General features: G+C 41.2%; 1 protein-coding gene across 2 annotated transcripts in view; it reads right to left on the bottom strand.

Moving 5' to 3' along the window:
- Top1 (topoisomerase 1) overlaps positions 1-20,072 on the bottom strand; it is a 439,511-nt gene that overhangs the window by 257,960 nt on the left and 161,479 nt on the right. For both annotated transcript variants that reach the window (XM_071662223.1, XM_071662230.1), the window contains exons 5-6: positions 17,832-17,972; positions 17,345-17,487 (exon numbers count right to left, since the gene is read on the bottom strand). In XM_071662223.1, the coding sequence (XP_071518324.1) occupies positions 17,345-17,487; positions 17,832-17,972 (284 nt within the window). The remainder of the gene's footprint in view (positions 1-17,344; positions 17,488-17,831; positions 17,973-20,072) is intronic.

The raw sequence follows: 20,072 nt of genomic DNA, 5'->3' as shown, positions 1-20,072 counted from the left end.
TGTGAAAGAAGAAAGCTGAGAGTAAATGTGAATAAGAGCAAGGTTATTAGGTACAGTAAGGTTGAGGGACAAGTCAATTAGGAAGTACGTTTGAATGGAGAAAAACTGGAGGAAGTGAAGTGTTTTAGATATCTGGGAGTGGGAAGCGGAAGTGAGTCATAAGGTGGGGGAGGGGGCAAAAGTTCTGGGAGCATTGAAAAATGTGTGGAAGATGAGAACATTATCTCGGAAAGCAAAAATGGGTATGTTTTAAGGAATGGTGGTTCCAACAATGATATATGGTTGCGAGGTGTGGGCTATAGATAGAGTTGTGTGGAGAAAGGTGGATGTGTTGGAAATGAGATGTTTCAGGACAATATATGGTGTGAGGTGGTTTGATCGAGTAAGTAACAATAGGGTAAGAGAGATGTGTGGTAACAAAAAGTGTGTGGTTGAGAGAGCAGAAGAGGGTGTTTTGAAATGGTTTGGTAACAGAGAATGAGCGAGGAAAGATTGACAAAGAGGATATATGTGTCAGAGGTGGAGGGAACGAGGAGAAGTGGGAGACCAAATTGGAGGTGGAAAGATGGGGTGAAAAAGATTTCGAGTGATCAGGGCCTGAACATGCAGGAGGGTGAAAGGCATGCAAGGAACAGAGTGAATTGGAACGATGTTGTATATCGGGGTCAACATGCTGTCAATGGATTGAACCAGGGAATGTGAAGCATCTGGGGTAAACCATGGAGAGTTCTGTGGGGCCTGGATGTGGAAAGGGAGTTGTGGTTTCGCTGCATTATACATGACAGCTAGGGCCTGAGTGTGAACGAATGTGGCCTTTGTTGTCTTTTCCTAGTGCTATCTCAAGCACATGTGGGGGAAGGGGGTTGCCTCCCATACCATAAATTCTTAATACCTTCCACAGAGCATCTCTATCAACTCTATCATATGCCTTTTCCAGATCCATAAATGCTACATACAAATCCATTTGCTTTTCTAAGTATTTCTCACATACATTCTTCAAAGCAAACACCTGATCCACACATCCTCTACCACTTCTGAAACCACACTGCTCTTCCCCATTCTGATGCTCTGTACATGCTTTCACCCTCTCAATCAATACCCTCCCATATAGTTTCCCAAGAATACTCAACACACTTATATCTCTGTAATTTGAGCACTCACTTTGCCTTTGTACAATGGCACTATGCAAGCATTCTGCAAATCCTCAGGCACCTCACCATGAGTCATTTTTTTTATTATACTTTGTCACTGTCTCCCGCATTAGTGAGGTAGCACAAGGAAACAGACAAAAGAATGGCCCAACCCATCCACATACACATGTATATACATGAGTCATGCATACATTAAATAAAGTTGCCCTCCACCAGTTGCCTGTTAATGGTGTAACACTACGGCTACAAAGAGGCACTGGAGTTCACCAGTTATGGCTCTTTTGCCATAACCATCCCCTTGAGGGGATTCCCAAGGGAAAGGGTGTCGGAGATACAGACAGATAGATAGAAAGATAGTTATGATCAACCTGGGAATCCTATCCTTGGATCTGTTATACCTAATGTTTCTCAAGATTCTTTTGTTCAGTGGAGTTCCCATATGTATATGGCCATGTGGGTCCCATTCCCTTCAATTCTTGTCCACCTATCACCAAGAGTTGGTGCATCACCCTGTGCTCCTTTTCCTTCTTTGTTTTACAGTGTTTCAGTTGGGTACACCAACGGAGAGTAATAAGTGTAGAGGATAAATAACTTACAAATAATCAATGATGTACAGATCATGGTAAAGTAGGGAAGCCCTTTGTCTGTTAGTGCATCTGAAGCACAGAGGCAGATTGCTGGTATTCACATCATTAGAAACACTGGTCTCAGTGACCAGATGTATGATGATTTTACCTTGAGAGCACATATGCTAGTACCCACAATAAACCTTTGACAAGTATTGCCTTTGGAAAATATATGTGGGGCTGACATGGCTCTCTGCAGACAATGTATCTCTCAAAAGAGGAAACTAATCGTTCTGGCTGTGAACTAAACTAAGCTTAAGGGGAAGGGACAGAATGGTCTGGGAATACCTAAAGGGTAAATCTGAAGGCAAACATGTGGGTGAGAACAAAGGAGTGGGTGGCACTCCTTCCAAAGCAGAAGTTGTGAGAATGTTAAACTGAAAACAATGCGAGTTCCAAACTAACATGGATGAAATTGAAAGCAGATTACAAGAAGTAGGTGACTGTCAAGAGGTTCTACACCTTGTTGTGCAAGGAGTGAGATAAAGAGGAAAGACTTTGGGAAGGGCTGAGTGATTGTGTCATAAATTCTGAAGAACCATAATGTAGGTTAAAGAAGATTTGACTGCAAGATTGGGTGATGTTGCAGTTGATGGGATAATCAGGCGAGGGAGGCATGGTGTTCATCAAAGTGGTGGACAACTTTTGAATTAACTGTTGAAAAAGGAGTGATGACCAGGAATCATTTTTCTATTTATACTTGATCACCGTTTCCCCTCAGAAAGGTAGCACCAGGAAACAGACAAAGAATAGACCATCCACTCATGTGCACATATATACATTAATTTCTATTATATTTAATCTCTGTTTCCCGCGTCAGTGAGGCAATGCCAGTAAACAGACGAAGAATGGCCCATCAACTCATTATCTATATTCATTTATCTATTATACTTTGTCGCTGTCTCCCACGTTAGCGAGGTAGTGCAAGGAAACATACATGTCCACACACACACATATACATGCCTATACATTTCAACATATACATATATACACATGTACATAATTCATACTTGCTGCCTTTATTCATTCCCGTCGCCACCCTGCCACACATGAAACGACAACCCCTCACCCCGCATGCGCGCGAGGTAGTGCTAGGAAAAGACGACAAAGGCCACATTCATTCACACTCAGTCTCATATACACACATATATACAAAAATGCCAATTCATGCACATATACATGCACATTTCAACCTACTACTTCTGCTATTGGTGGCATGGGTGGGGATCAACAATCATTAATGGATTATGTATCAAAGTCCGGGGTTGGTGAGAGGACAAGAGCAAGGGAAGGAGTAGCACTACTCCTGAAACAGGAGTTGTGGGAGTATGTGATGTAGTGTAAGAAAGTAAACTCTAGATTGATACGGGTAAAACTGAAAGTGGATGGAGAGAGATGGGTGATTATTGGTGCATATGCACCCAGTCATGAGAGGAAAGATCATGAGAGGCAAGTGTTTTGGGAGCAGTAGAGCGAGTGTGTTAGTAGTTTTGATGCACGAGACCGGGTAATAGTGATGGGTGATTTGAATACAAAGATGAGTAATGTGGCAGTTGAGGGAATAACTGGTGTACATGGGGTGTTCAGTGTTGTAAATGGAAATGGTTAAGAGCTTGTAGATAAATGTGCTGAAAAAGGACTGGTGATTGGGAATATCTGGTTTAAAAAGAGAGATACACATAAGTATACATATGTAGGTAGGAGAGGTGGCCAAAGAGCGTTATTGGATTACATGTTAATTGACAGGCATGTGAAAGAGAGACTTTGGACATTAATGTGCTGAGAGGTGCAACTGGAGGGATGTCTGATCATTATCTTATGGAGGTGAAGGTGAAGATTTGTAGAGGTTTTCAGAAAAGAAGAAAGAATGTTGGGGTGGAGAGAGTGGTGAGAGTAAGTGTGCTTGGGAAGGAGACTTGTGTGAGGAAGTACCAGGAGAGACTGAGTGCAGAATAGAAAAAGGTGAGAGTAAAGGACATTAGGGGAGTGGGGGAGGAATGGGATGTATTTAGGGAAGTAGTGATGGCTTGCGCAAAAGATGCTTGTAGCCTGAGAAGCGTGGGAGGTGGGCAGATTAGAAAGGGTAGTGAGTGGTGGGAAGAAGTAAGATTATTAGCGAAAGAGAACAGAGAGGCATTTGGATGATTTTTGCAGGGAAATAATACAATTGACTGGGAGATGTATAAAAGAAAGAGGCATGAGGTCAAGAGAAAGGTGCAAGAGGTGAAAAAGAGGGCAAATGAGAGTTGGGGTGAGAGATTATCATTAAACTCTAGGGAGAATAAAAAGCTGTTTTGGAAGGAGGTAAAGTGCGTAAGACAAGAGAACAAATAGGAACATTGGTGAAGGGGGCTAATAGGGAGGTAATAACAAGTAGTGGTGATGTGAGAAGGAGATGGAGTGAGTATTTTGAAGGTTTGTTGAATGTGTTAGATGACAGAGTGGCAGACATAAGGTGCTTTGGTCGAGGTGGTGTGCAAAGTGAAAGGGTTACAGAGAATGATTTGGTAAACAAAGAAGAGGTAATAAAAGCTTTGCGGAAGATGAAAGCAGGCAAGGCAGCTGGTTTGGATGGTACTGCAGTGGAATTTTTTAAAAAAAAAAGGGGTGACTGTGTTGTTGACTGGTTGGTAAGGATATTTAATGTATGCATGACTCATGTATATACATGTATATGTGGGTGGGTTGGGCCATTCTTTCGTCTGTTTCCTTGCGCTACCTCGCTCATGTGGGAGACAGCGACAAAGTATAATAAAAAAAAATGACTCATGGTGAGGGGCCTGAGGATTTGCGGAATGCTTGCATAGTGCCATTGTACAAAGGCAAAGGGGAAAAAAGTGAGTGCTCAAATTACAGAGGTATAAGTTTGTTGAGTATTCCTGGGAAACTATATGGGAGAGTATTGATTGAGAGGGTGAAAGCATGTACAGAGCATTTCATGAGTGGTGGGGTGGCAACGGGAATTAATGAAGGCAGCAAGTATGAATTATTTACATGTGTATATATGTATGTCTGTGTATGTATATATATATATGTATAAGTTGAAATGTATAGATATGTATATGTGTGTGTGTGGATGTGTATGTATATGCATGTGTATGTGGTTGGGTTGGGCCATTCTTACATCTGCTTCCTTGTGCTACCTCGCTAACGCGGGAGACAGTGACAAAGTATGAGTTTGTTGAGCATTCCTGGTAAATTATATGGGAGGGTATTGATTGAGAGGGTGAAGGCATGTACTGAGCATCAGATTGGGGAAGAGCAGTGTGGTTTCAGAAGTGGTAGAGGATGTGTGGATCAGGTGTTTGCTTTCAAGAATGTATGTGAGAAATACTTAGAAAAGCAAATGGATTTGTATGTAGCATTTATGGATCTGGAGAAGGCATATGATAGAGTTGATAGAGATGCTCTGTGAAAGGTATTAAGAATATATGGTGTGGGAGGCAAGTTGTTAGAAGCAGTGAAAAGTTTTTATCGAGGATGTAAGGCATGTGTACGTGTAGGAAGAGAGGAAAGTGATTGGTTCTCAGTGAATGTAGGTTTGCAGCAGGGGTGTGTGATGTCTCCATGGTTGTTTAATTTGTTTATGGATGGGGTTGTTAGGGAGGTGAATGCAAGAGTTTTGGAAAGAGGGGCAAGTATGAAGTCTGTTGGGGATGAGAGAGCTTAAGAAGTGAGTCAGTTGTTGTTTGCTGATGATACAGCGCTGGTGGCTGATTTATGTGAGAAACTGCAGAAGCTGGTGACTGAGTTTGGTAAAGTGTGTGAAAGAAGAAAGTTAAGAGCAAATGTGAATAAGAGCAAGGTTATTAGGTACAGTAGGGTTGAGGGTCAAGTCAATTGGGAGGTAAGTTTGAATGGAGAAAAACTGGAGGAATTAAAGTGTTTTAGATATCTGGGAGTGGATCTGGCAGCGGATGGAACCATGGAAGCGGAAGTGGATCATAGGGTGGGGGAGGGGGCGAAAATTCTGGGAGCCTTGAAGAATGTGTGGAAGTCAAGAACATTATTTTGGAAAGCAAAAATGGGTATGTTTGAAGGAATAGTGGTTCCAACAATGTTGTATGGGTGCGAGGCGTGGGCTATGGATAGAGTTGTGCGCAGGAGGATGGATGTGCTGGAAATGAGATGTTTGAGGACAATGTGTGGTGTGAGGTGGTTTGATCGAGTAAGTAACGTAAGGGTAAGAGAGATGTTTGGAAATAAAAAGAGCGTGGTTGAGAGAGCAGAAGAGGGTGTTTTGAAATGGTTTGGGCACATGGAGAGAATGAGTGAGGAAAGATTGACCAAGAGGATATATGTGTCGGAGGTGGAGGGAACGAGGAGAAGTGGGAGACCAAATTGGAGGTGGAAAGATGAAGTGAAAAAGATTTTGTGTGATCGGGGCCTGAACATGCAGGAGGGTGAAAGGAGGGCAAGGAATAGAGTGAATTGGATCGATGTGGTATACCGGGGTTGACGTGCTGTCAGGGGATTGAATCAGGGCATGTGAAGCGTCTGGGGTAAACCATGGAAAGCTGTGTAGGTATGTATATTTGCGTGTGTGGACGTATGTATATACATGTGTATGGGGGTGGGTTGGGCCATTTCTTTCGTCTGTTTCCTTGCGCTACCTCGCAAACGCGGGAGACAGCGACAAAAAAAAAAAAAAATTTAAGTATCAAAAGACAGGTGTGCAAAGGAGAGACAGGTGGTGGGGTGGCAACGGGAATTAATGAAGGCAGCAAGTATGAATTATTTACATGTGTATATATGTATGTCTGTGTATGTATATATATGTATACGTTGAAATGTATAGATATGTATATGTGCGTGTGTGGATGTGTATGTATATGCATGTGTATGTGGTTGGGTTGGGCCATTCTTACATCTGCTTCCTTGCGCTACCTCGCTAACGTGGGAGACAGTGACAAAGTATAATAAATAAATAAATAAATATAAGTATCAAAAGACAGGTGTGCAAAGGAGAGACAGGTGGTTGGGTGGCAACGGGAATTAATGAAGGCAGCAAGTATGAATTATTTACATGTGTATATATGTATGTCTGTGTATGTATATATATGTATACGTTGAAATGTATAGATATGTATATGTGTGCGTGTGGATGTGTATGTATATGCATGTGTATGTGGTTGGGTTGGGCCATTCTTACATCTGCTTCCTTGCGCTACCTCACTAACATGGGAGACAGTGACAAAGTATAATAAATAAATAAATAAATATAAGTATCAAAAGACAGGTGTGCAAAGGAGAGACAGGTGGACGAGAAAGTGCTCTGTGGGGATGCCAGTCGGAAGTCTGTTAACTTTCTGGAAAAGGCACGTGTCAAAGTCTGTAGGGACTTTAGGCACATGTGAAAGTCTGTAGGGACTTTAGGAAAAGAAGCTTGAGTGCAAAGATGCCAAGAGACAATGTATATGGCATAAATTGGGATGTTTGGGGATTGGGAGCAACCCTATATACAGCAATTACAAAGGCAATGGGGAAAAAGGGAATGTTCCCATAAAGAAGGGATACGTTTTTGAGAATACATGGTCAGTCATATGGGAGAGTGGTGACTGAAAAGATGAAGGCATGCACAGAGCAAAAGAATGGGGAGAAGTGGCTGGGAATGTGTGGACCATGTGATGCTTTGAAGAGTTTGAGAGAGAAGTAATTAAAGAAACAGGGATTTCTATCCATCTTTCTATACCTCTGAAGGCTGTTTCCCACTGGAACTCCCTAAAGGAGGTGGCCACAAAAACAGCCTCCATAAGTAGTGAAGTCCAGTACTGCTTCTTAGCCTTTTGTGCTTCAACCTTACCAGTCCACTGCCAGAGGGCAACTGCCTAATACTTTTACCTAATGCTCCTGCATAAATGTTCCTACCAACTATTTCTATCTATTGCTCCAACTATTTTGCCAAAAAGCAGGGCTAGCACAGACTGCTCACTCCATGAAAATCTACAGTTACAAGGGATGAGCTGTGTGAGTTGTCAAGTGTTATGTTTGACTACGAGACATTCAATGTTTGTGAAAAATGCCAGCAGTCCACAAGTAGGAGACGCAGAAAGAAAAGACAGCTACATGAAAGAAAGAAGTGCAACTTAGCGACCATTGAAATGCTGGCTCGTTATGCAGCCATCGCTAGCATTCCTGATATCCAGGAGATCAAACCACACATTGCCCTCAGACATCTCTCTAACACATCCACCCTCCTCCACACAGCTTTAACCATTACCCATAACTCACATCAATATAATATTGCTGGAACCACTTTACCTTCACATTTACCCATTTTGCCCTCCAACATAACATTCTCTCTTTCCACACATTCATTGCTACTCCCAGGGCCTTCATTCCTCAACCATCCTAACACTCACTTCAGCTTCCAAGGTTCCATTAGTTGCCATGTCCACCCCCAGATAGCTAAAACAATTAGCTTCTCCATTTTTCCCATTCAAACTCACACCTCAGCTTACCTGTACCTTAACCCTGCTAAACTTAATAACCTTGCTTTATTCATATATACTCTCAACTTCCTCCTTTCACACACACTTCCAAACTCAGCCATCAACTTCTATAGTCTCTCACTAAAATCTGCCCCAGTGCTGTATCGTCAACGAACTATAACTAACTCACTTCCTAAGTACTCTCACTTTCTACATGTATCATACTCTCCAAGACTTTGACTTTTATCTCCTTCACAACCCCATCCATAAACAAATTACTTTCTCATGGTGACAACACACAACCCTGCCACAGACCAACCTCAGCATGAAACAATTCACTCTACTTTCTACCTGCACACATGCCTTACACCCTTGACGAAAACTTTTCATGCTCCAAGCAGCCTCCCTCCCACACAGTATATTCTTAAGACCTTCTGCATGGCATCTCTATCAACCCTATCATAAGCTTTCTCCAGATCAATAAATGCCACATACAAATCAATATGTTTCTCTAAGTATTTCTCACGAGCATTTTCTAAAACAAACACCTTATCCATACACCCTCTTCCCCTTTTGAAATCAAAATGATCCTCCCAAATCTGATGCTCTGTACATGACTTCATCCTCTAAATCATTACCCTCCCATACAACAAGTACACTCAACAAACTTATTCATATGTATCTATTTATATATCATACTTTGTCGCTGTCTCCCGCATTAGCAAGGTAGTGCAAGGAAACATATAAAAGAATGGCCCAACCCACCCACATACACATACATACACGTCCACATGCACATATACATACCTATACATTTCAACGTATACATACACAAGACATTTTTTTTTTTTTTGCCGCTGTCTCCCGCGTTTGCGAGGTGGCGCAAGGAAACAGACAAAAGAAATGGTCCAACCCACCCCCATACACATGTATATACATACGTCCACACACGCAAATATACCTACCTACACAGCTTTCCATGGTTTACCCCAGACGCTTCACATGCCCTGATTCAATCCACTGACAGCACGTCAACCCCGGTATACCACATCGATCCAATTCACTCTATTCCTTGCCCTCCTTTCATCCTCCTGCATGTTCAGGCCCCGATCACACAAAATCTTTTTCCACCTCCAATTTGGTCTCCCACTTCTCCTCGTTCCCTCCACCTCCGACACATATATCCTCTTGGTCAATCTTTCCTCACTCATTCTCTCCATGTGCCCAAACCATTTCAAAACACACTCTTTTGCTCTCTCAACCACGCTCTTTTTATTTCCACACATCTCTCTTACCCTTACATTACTTACTCGATCAAACCACCTCACACCACACATTGTCCTCAAACATCTCATTTCCAGCACATCCATCCTCCTGCGCACAACTCTATCCATAGCCCACGCCTCGCAACCATACAACATTGTTGGAACCACTATTCCTTCGAACATACCCATTTTTGCTTTCCGAGATAATGTTCTCGACTTCCACACATTCTTCAAGGCTCCCAGAATTTTCGCCCCCTCCCCAACCCTATGATCCACTTCCGCTTCCATGGTTCCATCCGCTGCCAGATCCACTCCCAGATATCTAAAACACTTTACTGCCTCCAGTTTTTCTCCATTCAAACTTACCTCCCAATTGACTTGACCCTCAACCCTACTGTACCTAACAACCTTGCTCTTATTCACATTTACTCTTAACTTTCTTCTTTCACACACTTTACCAAACCCAGTCACCAGCTTCTGCAGTTTCTCACATGAATCAGCCACCAGCGCTGTATCATCAGCGAACAACAAATGACTCACTTCCCAAGCTCTCTCACCCACAACAGACTTCATACTTGCCCCTCTTTCCAAAACTCTTGCATTCACCTCCCTAACAACCCCATCCATAAACAACCATGGAGACATCACACACCCCTGCCGCAAACCTACATTCACTGAGAACCAATCACTTTCCTCTCTTCCTACACGTACACATGCCTTACATCCTCGATAAAAACTTTTCACTGCTTCTAACAACTTGCCTCCCACACCATATATTCTTAATACCTTCCACAGAGCATCTCTATCAACTCTATCATATGCCTTTTCCAGATCCATAAATGCTACATACAAATCCATTTGCTTTTCTAAGTATTTCTCACATACATTCTTCAGAGCAAACACCTGATCCACACATCCTCTACCACTTCTGAAACCACACTGCTCTTCCCCAATCTGGTGCTCTGTACAAGCTTTCACCCTCTCAATCAATACCCTCCCATATAATTTACCAGGAATACTCAACAAACTTATACCTCTGTAATTTGAGCACTCACTCTTATCCCCTTTGCCTTTGTACAATGGCACTATGCACGCATTCCGCCAATCCTCAGGCACCTCACCATGAGTCATACATACATTAAATAACCTTACCAACCAGTCAATAATACAGTCACCCCCTTTTTTAATAAATTCCACTGCAATACCATCCAAACACAAGACATACATATATATAAACATGTACACATCCACACTTGCTGTTTTCATCTATTCCCATCACCACCTTGCCACACATGGAATGGCACCTCCCCTCCCCCTTGCGTGTGCAAGGTAGCGCTAGGAAAAGACAACAAAGGCCAAATTCATTAACACTCAGTCTCTAGCTATCATGTGTAATGCACCAAAACCACAACTCCCTTTCCACATCCAGGCCCCACAAAACTTTCCATGGTTTACCCTAGACACTTCGAATGTCCTCGTTCAATCCATTCACAGCACGTCGACCTTGGTATACCATATTGTTCCAATTCACTCTATTCCTTACACGCCCTTCATCTTCCAGTATGTTCAGGCCCCAATCGCTCAAAATCTTTTTCACCTCCAACTTGGTCTCCCACTTCTTGTTCCCTCCACCTCTGACACGTATATCCTCTGTCAATCTTTCCTCTCCATGTGTCCAACATTTCAATACACCCTCTTCTGCTCTCTCAACCACACTCTTTTTATTACCACACATCTCTCTTACCCTTTCATTACTTACTCGATCAAACCACCTCAAACTACATATTGTCCTCAAACATTTCATTTCCAACACACCCACCCTCCTCTGCACAACCCTATCTATAGCCCACGCCTCGCAACCATATATTGTTGGAACCACTATGCCTTGAAACATATCCATTTTTGCTCTCCAAGATAGTGTTCTCGCCTTCCACACATTCTTCAATGTTCCCAGAACCTTCGCCTCCTCACCCACCCTGTGACTCAATTCCACTTCCATGGTTCCATTCACTGCTAAATCCACTCCCAGAAATCTAAAACACTTCACTTCCTCCAGTTTTTCTCCATTCAAACTAACCTCCCAATTAACTTATTCAACCCTACTGAGCCCAACAACCTTGCTCTTATTCACATTTACTCTAAACTTTCTTCTTTCACAAACTTTACCACACTCAGTCACCAAATTCCACAGTTTCTCACCCGAATCAGCCACCAGAGCTGTATCATCAGCGAACAAAAGCTGACTCACTTCCCAAGCCCTCTCATCCACAACACACTGTGTACTTGCCCCTCTCTCCAAAACTCCTGCATTCACTTCCCTAACAACCCTATCCATAAACAAATTAAACAACCACGGAGACATCACGCACCCCTGCCACATACTGACATTCATTGGGAACACACAAACTGACATTCATTGGGAACCAATCACTTTCCTCTCTTCCTACTCATACACATGCCTTACATCCTCGATAAAAACTTTTCACTGCTTCTAGCAACTTACCTCCCATACCATATACTCTTAATACCTTCCACAGAGCATCTCTATCAACTCTATCATATGCCTTCTCCAGATCAATAAATGCTACATACAGATCCATCTGTTTTTCCAAGTATTTCTCACATACATTCTTCAAAGCAAACACCTGATGCACACATCCTCTACCTCTTCTGAAACCACACTGTTCTTCCCCAATCTGGAGCTCTGTACATGCTTGGACCCTTTCAATCAATACCCTTTCATATAATATCCCAGGTATACTCAACAAACTTACAACTCTGTAATTAGAACACTAACCTTTATCCCCTTTGCCTTTATACAATGGCACTATGCATGCATTTTGCCAATCCTATGGCACTTCACCATGAACCATACATGCATTGAATATTCTTACCAACCAGTCACCACCTTTTTCAATAAATTCCATTGCAATACCATCCAAACATGCTGCCTGAAGGCTTTCATCTTCTGCAAAGCTTTCACTACCTATTCTCTGTTTACCAAATCATTTTCCCTGACCTCTCACTTCGCACACCACCCCAACCAAAACACCCAATATCTGCCACTCTTATCATCAAACACACTCAACAAACCTTCAAAATACTCACTCCATCTCCTTCTCACTTCACCACTACTTGTTATTACCTCCCCATTAGACCCCTTCACCGATGTTCCCTTTTGTTCTCTTGTCTTACGCACTTTATTTACCTCCTTCCAAAACATCTTTTTATTCTCCCTAGAATTTAATGATACTCTCTCACCCCAACTCTCATTTGTCCTCTTCTTCTCCTCTTGCACCTTTCTCTTGACCTCCTGCCTCTTTCTTTTATACATCTCCCAGTCATTCACACTACTTCCCTGCAAAAATCGTCCAAACGCCTCTCTCTTCTCTTTCACTAACAATCTTACTTCTTCATCCCACCACTCAATACCCTTTCTAATCTGCCCACCTCCCACCTTTCTCATGCCACAAGCATCTTTTCCGCAAGTAATCACTGCTTCCCTATATACATCCCATTCCTCCCCCACTCCCCTTATGTTATTTGCTTTCACCTTTTTCCATTCTGCATTCAATCCCTCCTGGTACTTCCTCACACAAGTCTCCTTTCCAAGCTCACTTACTCTCACCACTCTCTTCACCCCAACATTCTTTCTTCTTTTCTGAAAACCTCTACAAATCTTCATCTTCACAATATAATGATTAGACATCCCTCCAGTTGCCCCTCTCAGCACATTAACATCCAAAACTCTCTCTTTCATGCGCCTATCAATTAACACGAAATCCAATAATGCTCTCTGGCCACCTCTCCTACTTACATACATCTTTTTTTTTTTTTTTTTTTTTGCTTTGTCGCTGTCTCCCGCGTTTGCGAGGTAGCGCAAGGAAACAGACGAAAGAAATGGCCCAACCCACCCCCATACACATGTGTATACACACGTCCACACACGCAAATATACATACCTACACAGCTTTCCATGGTTTACCCCAGATGCTTCACATGCCCTGATTCAATCCACTGACAGCACGTAAACCCCGGTATACCACATCGATCCAATTCACTCTATTCCTTGCCCTCCTTTCACCCTCCTGCATGTTCAGGCCCCGATCACACAAAATCTTTTTCACTCCATCTTTCCACCTCCAATTTGATCTCCCACCTCCGACACATATATCCTCTTGGTCAATCTTTCCTCACTCATTCTCTCCATGTGCCCAAACCATTTCAAAACACCCTCTTCTGCTCTCTCAACCACGCTCTTTTTATTTCCACACATCTCTCTTACCCTTACGTTACTTACTCGATCAAACCACCTCACACCACACATTGTCCTCAAACATCTCATTTCCAGCACATCCACCCTCCTGCGCACAACTCTATCCATAGCCCACGCCTCGCAACCATACAACATTGTTGGAACCACTATTCCTTCAAACATACCCATTTTTGCTTTCCGAGATAATGTTCTCGACTTCCACACATTCTTCAAGGCTCCCAGAATTTTTGCCCCCTCCCCCACCCTATGATCCACTTCCGCTTCCATGGTTCCATCCACTGCCAAATCCACTCCCAGATATCTAAAACACTTCACTTCCTCCAGTTTTTCTCCATTCAAACTTACCTTCCAATTGACTTGACCCTCAACCCTACTGTACCTAATAACCTTGCTCTTATTCACATTTACTCTTAACTTTCTTATTTCACACACTTTACCGAACTCAGTCACCAGCTTCTGCAGTTTCTCACATGAATCAGCCACCAGTGCTGTATCATCAGCGAACAACAACTGACTCACTTCCCAAGCTCTCTCATCCACAACAGACTTCATACTTGCCCCTCTTTCCAAAACTCTTGCATTCACCTCCCTAACAACCCCATCCATAAACAAATTAAACAACCATGGAGACATCACACACCCCTGCTGCAAACCTACATTCACTGAGAACCAATCACTTTCCTCTCTTCCTACACGTACACATGCCTTACATCCTTACATATACTTATGAATATTTCTCTTTTTAAACCAGGTATTCCCAATCACCAGTCCTTTTTTCAGCACACAAATCTACAAGCTCTTCACCATTTCCATTTACAACACTGAACACTCCATGTACATCAATATACCCTCAACTGCCACATTACTCATCTTTGCATTCATATCACCCATCACTATAGCCCTTTCTCGTGCACCAAAGCTGCTAAAACACTCACTCAACTACTCCCAAACACTTGCCTCCCATGATCTTTCTTCTCATGACCAGGTGCATAGGCAACAATAACCACCCATCTCTCTCCATCCTCTTTCAGTTTTACCCATATCAATCTAGAGTTTACTTTCTTACACTCTATCACATACTCCCACAACTCCTGCTTCAGTAGTGCTACTCCTTCCTTTGCACTTGTCCTCTCACCAAACCCTGACTTTACTCCCAAGACATTCCCAAACCACTCTTCACCTTTACCCTTGAGCTTCATTTCACTCAAGAGCCAAAACATCCAGATTAATTTCCTCAACCATACTACCTATCTCTCCTTTTTTCTCATCTTGGTTACATCCACACACATTTAGACACCCCAATATATGCCTTCAAGAAGGATGAGCATTCCCCACATGACTCCTTCTTCTGTTTCCCCTTTAAGGAGGGGAGGGTTTCTAGCCCCTGACTCCCGTCCCCTTAAGTCGCCTTCTACAACAAGCAGGGAAGGCGTGGGAAGTGTTCTTTCTCCCCTATCCCCAGGGATAACAAACTTATATCTCTGTCATTTGAACACACTCCTTCAACCCTCTTGGCAGTATACATGCATTCGCCAATCCTCAGACACCTCACAATGATACATACATACACTCAAAATCCTAACTAACCAATAAATAACAAAGTCATCCCTTTTCTTACTAAATTCAACAACTATACCATCCACCTTGCAAAATGTCATCTTATGTAAGACTTTCACCGTCTAATCTCTTTTCACCAAATCACTCTCCATGACTCTCACTTTGAACACACTCCTTCAACCCCCTTGGCAGTATACATGCACTTGCCAATCCTCAGACACCTCTCAGTGATACATACATACAGTGAAAATCCTAACTAACCAATAAATAAAGTCATTTGCCAATCCTCACACACCTCACAGTGATACATACATACACTGAAAATCCTAACCAATAAATAACAAAGTCACCCCTTTTCTTACTAAATTCAACAACTATACCATCCACCTTGCCACCTTTCATCTCATGTAAGACTTTCACCTACTTATCTCTTTTCACCAAATCACTCTCCATGACTCTCAATTTACATAACAACCCAACCCAAACACCCTAGACCTGTCACCCTATCAAACACATTCAACAGTCCTTCAAAATATTTAATTCATCTCCTCACTTCTTCACAACCTGTTACCACTTCCCCTTTTGCCCCCTTCACAAATGTTCCTATTTCTTCTCATGCTTTCATTTTACTAATCTCCTTCCAAAACATCTTATCCTTCCTTAAGTTTACAGACACACTCACTCCAATGCTCATTTGCCCTCTTTAACAACTTTTGCACCCTACTCTAGACCTTCTGCTGCTTTCTATTATACATCTTCCCTGTAAGTACTGCCCAAACACCTACCTGTTCCCTTTCAATAGCAAATTCACTTCATCCCACCACACACAATCCTTTCTAATCTGCCCATTGACTATCTTTTGCATGCCATATGCATCTCTTTTACATGCCAGTAATGCTCCCCCAAATACCTCCCATTCCTCACCCACTTCCCTTGCTTCAATATTCTAACATTTTGCCAATTTCTCACAGTATTTCCTCATACAAGCCTCTTTTCCAAGCTCACTTATTCTCACCACACTCTTCTCACTAATCTACACCCTCACCTCCACAAGATAGTGGTCAAACATCCCACAAGCTGCACCTGTTAACATATTTACGCCCAAAAGTCTCAGTTTTACTTGCCTATCAATTAATGAGTGGTCCAATAATGCCTGCAAACCACCTTTCCTACTCACATAAGTATTCTTGAGTATGTTCCTTTTTAAACCAGGTAATCCCAATCACCAGTCATTTTCAGGACACAATTCCACGAGCTGCCCACCATTTCCATTTATATTACTAAATACCCTATGCCTGTAATTATACCCTCAAGTGCCACATTACTCACCTTCACATTAAAATCAACCATCACTAATACCCAATCTCTTGCTTCAAAACTAATTGAAGCACTCACTCAGCTGCTCCTCTCATGATCTTCCTTCTCACAGCCAGATACTTAAGTATGCTAATCATCCCTCTCTCACCATCCACATTTATTTTTACCCACATCAGTCTAGAATTCACCTCCTTACACTCTTTCACTCACTCCCATAACTCCTATTTCAGTAGTGCTACTCCTTCCTTAGCTCTAGTCCTTTCCACGAGACATTTCTGAACCATTCCTCCCCCTTACCCTTGAGCTTTGTTTCACTCAGAGCCAGACCACCTAGGTTTCTTTCCTAAAACATACTACCTACCTCTCCTCTCATCTGGGTTATATTCATACGCATTTAGACATCCCCCCCCCCCCATTACCCTTAGAGGAGGATGAGCACTCTCTGCTTAGCTCCTTCTTCTGGTCTCTCTTTTAGAATTGAAAATACTTTTAATAATCTAATACTTTTATTTCTTTTACTAATAACATTTTGATGCTTATACTCCTATATTTTGACACTCCATCAGTACACATCTCATAGAGGCAACATAACTGCAAGTCTCCATTACACGACCATTCGTCAACATAGTATGACCTATTATATGTAAATGGAAGCAAAATTGAGGAAGTCAGCACTGTAAAATTTCACAACAAACTTGAGAAAAAAAAATATGAGACTGACCATTTCCAAACTGGCTCCTCCTCCTTTTTTGGCTTCTTTGAGGGTGACTCTGGCTGAGATTTTTCGTTTGTATTCATTGCTGACACTTTGGCCTTCTTTTCCTTTTTTTCCTTCTTGACCTCTTTCTTAACCTTCTTCTTCTCCTGTGTCAAAGGACCAAAAGTTATTCCTAACAATTCAAAAGAAATTATATATCATTTTCAATCTTACATCCAAAAAAAGTAAAGGTTAGTACCAAGACCTATATAATGATGATGTTTGGAAATATGGAATGACATCTATAGGTGTACTGATCAAATTGTACTGTTAGAGGAAGGAAAAAGAGAAATGTTCTAAAATGTGTGAGGTTATAAAAAGTGCTAGTCATCTTGTCAACAGATCCTGAGATTTGTACAATTCAGGGTGACTAAAAAAAATAATCAAATTATATCATACAGAAGCATCACTTATATATCAAATAAAACGATAATACCACAAAAATGCTTACTGGTTTGAAGTCATCATCATCATCCTCATCCCTTGCCTTTTTCCTCTTTTTCTCTTTAGGTTCTGTTTTCACTTTCTTTCTAATGGCCAAGGGTGTATCGTCCTCTTCATCATCCTCTTCTTTAATACGTTTCCGGTATGACTGAAAGTGAATTAATAATGGAAATAAATATACGAGAATAAAATCTTAGCAGTACTCTTTCATAAGAACAACTCCCAACAAGGAATATCCATCAAATCTGTCACCATACTATTGAAAATCTTTTTCCAAAATCTCAAAGACCCATCCTTAAACAAATCTCTCCATTACACTTCAAAGTTCTTCCAAAGCCTTATTTCTTGTTTTGATATACTGAATTCCAGAATATCCTGGTTTTCCCCTCCAGTCTACTAATAATATTCACAAATGTAAAAATACTATAGAGCAATCATTCATGAAAAATCACTGTAAAACAGCATCACAAATTGATAAACATCATAAAAATCTATGCTATGGTTGTAGCAGTTACCCTAAATGATCACTTTACAATTAAGTTGTTATATTCACAATCTGATGTACACAGTATTATAGAGCAATAATTTGGGAACAAATGCACCGAAAAATTCAAAGACCAAAAAAAGCATCACAAAACTGATAATTACAAAAATTTACACACTAGCAGAAGTGTGAGGGAGTGAGGGGTGTTGATGGATGAAGCATCACATGGCACCCAACTCAAAGAAGTAAAGAATTTAGTCTAGTGAGCCATACCAGCAAGGACAGTCAAGTCAGTCAAGTTAAACACTAATGCATTTCATTTTTCTTGATGTATATCAGTTTGATAACTTTCAAAAATGGATTCAGATAATGGGAAGTATCAAGACCAAACAGGTGTGACTACATCCACAAAAAGAAAACAAGGAAGCACAATGTATAATTCATCAGAGAGATTATTAGTTTGGAGATGTTCTTCTAAATAATTATAAAACACGATTGAAAGCTGACACAATCAGAGGTGAAAAGGAAAACTGAGGAATCAAGTAATAGTTCATGACTTGTGCACAACATGATAGATGTGTATTAGGGGATCTGAAAAATACTGTCAACAGGTATGAACAAAGATTTAACTTAGCTGAGGGGATTAAAAAAGTGCATGACAAGAGAAAAGAAAGCAAATTCATTAAAAAGTGGAAATGGTCATACTTGTCTTTCATAATGTCCACAAGGTTGTTTAATTACAGAAAATGACAATAAAACAAATAGAATCTACTGAAAATACTAGGAAGATAGGTGCTGAAACAGCAACTGAAAACTGTCAGCGGAGAGGCGCAGAAAGAGCAATTCTAACAGTTGATCTAGATACACAAAGCACGAAGTGATGTACTGACACACAGAACTGGGTCATAAAAACTGACATACACTGAAAATTAATTGAAACAATTGAGAAATAATAGGCAATGTAAAACATGAAGCAATCAAGAAAGTTCATGGGCTTATTGATGAAAGGTTTAGTTAGAAAAGTCAAGAGCAAAGAGGACCAGTGCTTGCTAGCTAAAAGGGAGGTTTTCAAAAAAGTCAATATAGTGGTTCTAGTAATAAGGTATCTTCTTAATGGAAAGATATAATATCAAACAACAACTATGAGTTAAGAATACTATACATGTTAGTTACAAATGACAACACTGATGACCATCTGCTCCCTTACTGACTCCTTATGTTTGTTTGGCAAAATATGACATGGTCGCATAATAGCTTATACACACAATCAGATCTCATCTTGTTCAACAATTCTATCCTCTTATATATATATATATATTACTATTATCATTATCATTATTATCATTATTATACTTAATCGCTGATTCCCGCATCAGTGAGGTAGCACCAGGAAACAGATGAAGAATGGTCCATCCACTAACATACAAATATATACAAACATACACACCCAGACACACACATATACATACATATCAACATATACATACATATAATCCCACATATTCCCTGCATTGTGTGTGTGTGTGTGTATATATATATATATATATATATATATATATATATATATATATATATTATCCCTGGGGATAGGGGAGAAAGAATACTTCCCACGTATTCCCTGCGTGTCGTAGAAGGCGACTAAAAGGGGAGGGAGCGGGGGGCTGGAAATCCTCCCCTCTCACTTTTTTTTTTAATTTTCCAAAAGAGAAGGGGAACAGAGAAGGGGCCCAGGTGAGGATATTCCCTCAAGGGCCCAGTCCTCTG

Source organism: Panulirus ornatus, chromosome 1, assembly GCF_036320965.1.
Source record: "Panulirus ornatus isolate Po-2019 chromosome 1, ASM3632096v1, whole genome shotgun sequence".
Lineage (NCBI taxonomy): Eukaryota > Metazoa > Arthropoda > Malacostraca > Decapoda > Palinuridae > Panulirus > Panulirus ornatus.
This window is presented reverse-complemented; position numbering and strand designations above follow the sequence as displayed.